General features: G+C 54.2%; 1 protein-coding gene across 1 annotated transcript in view; it reads left to right on the top strand.

Moving 5' to 3' along the window:
* The window catches only part of EMH_0039470 (uncharacterized protein), a gene marked incomplete at both ends in the record, with an annotated part of 7,391 nt that extends 5,900 nt beyond the window's left edge, over positions 1–1,491 (top strand). The window contains 2 exons of the mRNA XM_013495399.1: positions 3–1,124; positions 1,405–1,491. Of these exons, the coding sequence (XP_013350853.1) occupies positions 3–1,124; positions 1,405–1,491 (1,209 nt within the window). The remainder of the gene's footprint in view (positions 1–2; positions 1,125–1,404) is intronic.
* Between the last annotated feature and the right edge of the window lie 4 nt (positions 1,492–1,495).

Genomic DNA, 1,495 nt, shown 5'->3' with positions numbered 1-1,495 from the left:
TCTATCGCCAGGCATTGCAGCAGCACAGCAGCAGCAGCAGCTCCCCCTGCTTCTGCAGCAGCAGCAGCAGAGAGGTGTTGAGCCTCTATGGATCGACTGTGTTGCAGCAAGCCTTCACAAGACCTCCACCAGCAGCAGCAGCAGCATCAGCAGCAGCAGCACAAGCAACAGAAGAAGCAGCAGCAGAAACAGAAGCAGCAGCAGCAGCAGCAGCAGCAGCAACAGCAGCAGCAGAGCCTTCAGAGCCATTGGGCTGCCTGCTGCTGCCGGGTCGCCGCCTGCTGCCGCTCGATTGCCTGCTTGCTGCAGCAACTCTTCAGGATATTATAAACAACGAACAGCAGCAGCAGCAGCAGCAGCAGCAGCAGCAGCAGCAGCAGCAGCAGCAGCAGTTGCTGCTGCAGCTGGCTGGGACGGCGGGGCAGAAACGCCGGCGCGTGCAGCCGAAGGAAGCAGAAAAGATAAAACCAAAGTCAAGCGAGGTGCATGCAGCAGCAGCAGCAGCAGCAGCAGCAACAGCAGCAGCAGCAGGAGCAGCAGCAACAATAACAACGGGAGCAGCAGCAGCAGCAGCAGCAGCAGCAACGGCAGAAGGTGCAGCAAAGGTAGAATTCATAGAATGTGATGATCAAGATGGAGAGCCCGCTGTATCTGTAGCAGCTGAAACAGAAGCAACTGCTGCTGCTGCTGCTGCTGCTGCTGCGGCTGCTGCTGTTGCTGCTGCTGCTGCTGCTGCTGGAGACGCGAAGATGAATGGTAGTGTAAGGGAAGAAGAAAGGCAGCAGCAGCATTCACAAGAGCGTGATGGTGTTGCTGCAGCAACAGCAGCAGCAGCAGCAGAAGCTGCTGCTGCTGGTGTTGCTGCTGCTGCGGGCAGTCAGAGATCCGCAGCAGAAGCAGCAGCAGCAGCACCAACGTGCGATTCAGCAACAGAAACAACAGCAGCAGCTGCGGCCGCTGCTGCTGCTGCTGCTGCTGCTGCTGAAGCAGAAGGCTGGGGAGCAACTCATGCACCATCTGACAGAGGAAGCAGCAGTGCTGCTGCTGCTGCTACCGCTGCTGCTGCTGCTGCTGCTGCTGCTGCTGCTGCAGTAGACAGCCAGGAGCAGCAGCAGCAGTCGAGCGTGGGGTGTATGGATGAGGCAGCAGTGAGTGATAGAGAGGAAAGTAAAACAAAAACAGAAAACAAAAATATAAATATAAACACAAATATAAATAATAATAATAATGAGAATATAAAACAAAATATAAATATAAACAAAGAAGAAAATAAAAAAACAAAAGACAAAGGGAGCGGCATACTGCAGCTCTGGTGGCTGCAACAGCAGCAGCAACACCCACTAACAAACTTCTTCTTATAGCTGCGTATACACCTGAATTTATGGAGCTGCATATACACCGCAGATGTTCGATACAGGCCCCGAGCAGCAGCAACAGCAGCAGCAGCAGATGCTGGTGCAGCAGCAGCAGCAGCACAAAGGAGGCAGCTGAAGTG

Source organism: Eimeria mitis, genomic scaffold, assembly GCF_000499745.2.
Source record: "Eimeria mitis Houghton genomic scaffold, Emh_scaff1557, whole genome shotgun sequence".
Lineage (NCBI taxonomy): Eukaryota > Apicomplexa > Conoidasida > Eucoccidiorida > Eimeriidae > Eimeria > Eimeria mitis.
This window is presented reverse-complemented; position numbering and strand designations above follow the sequence as displayed.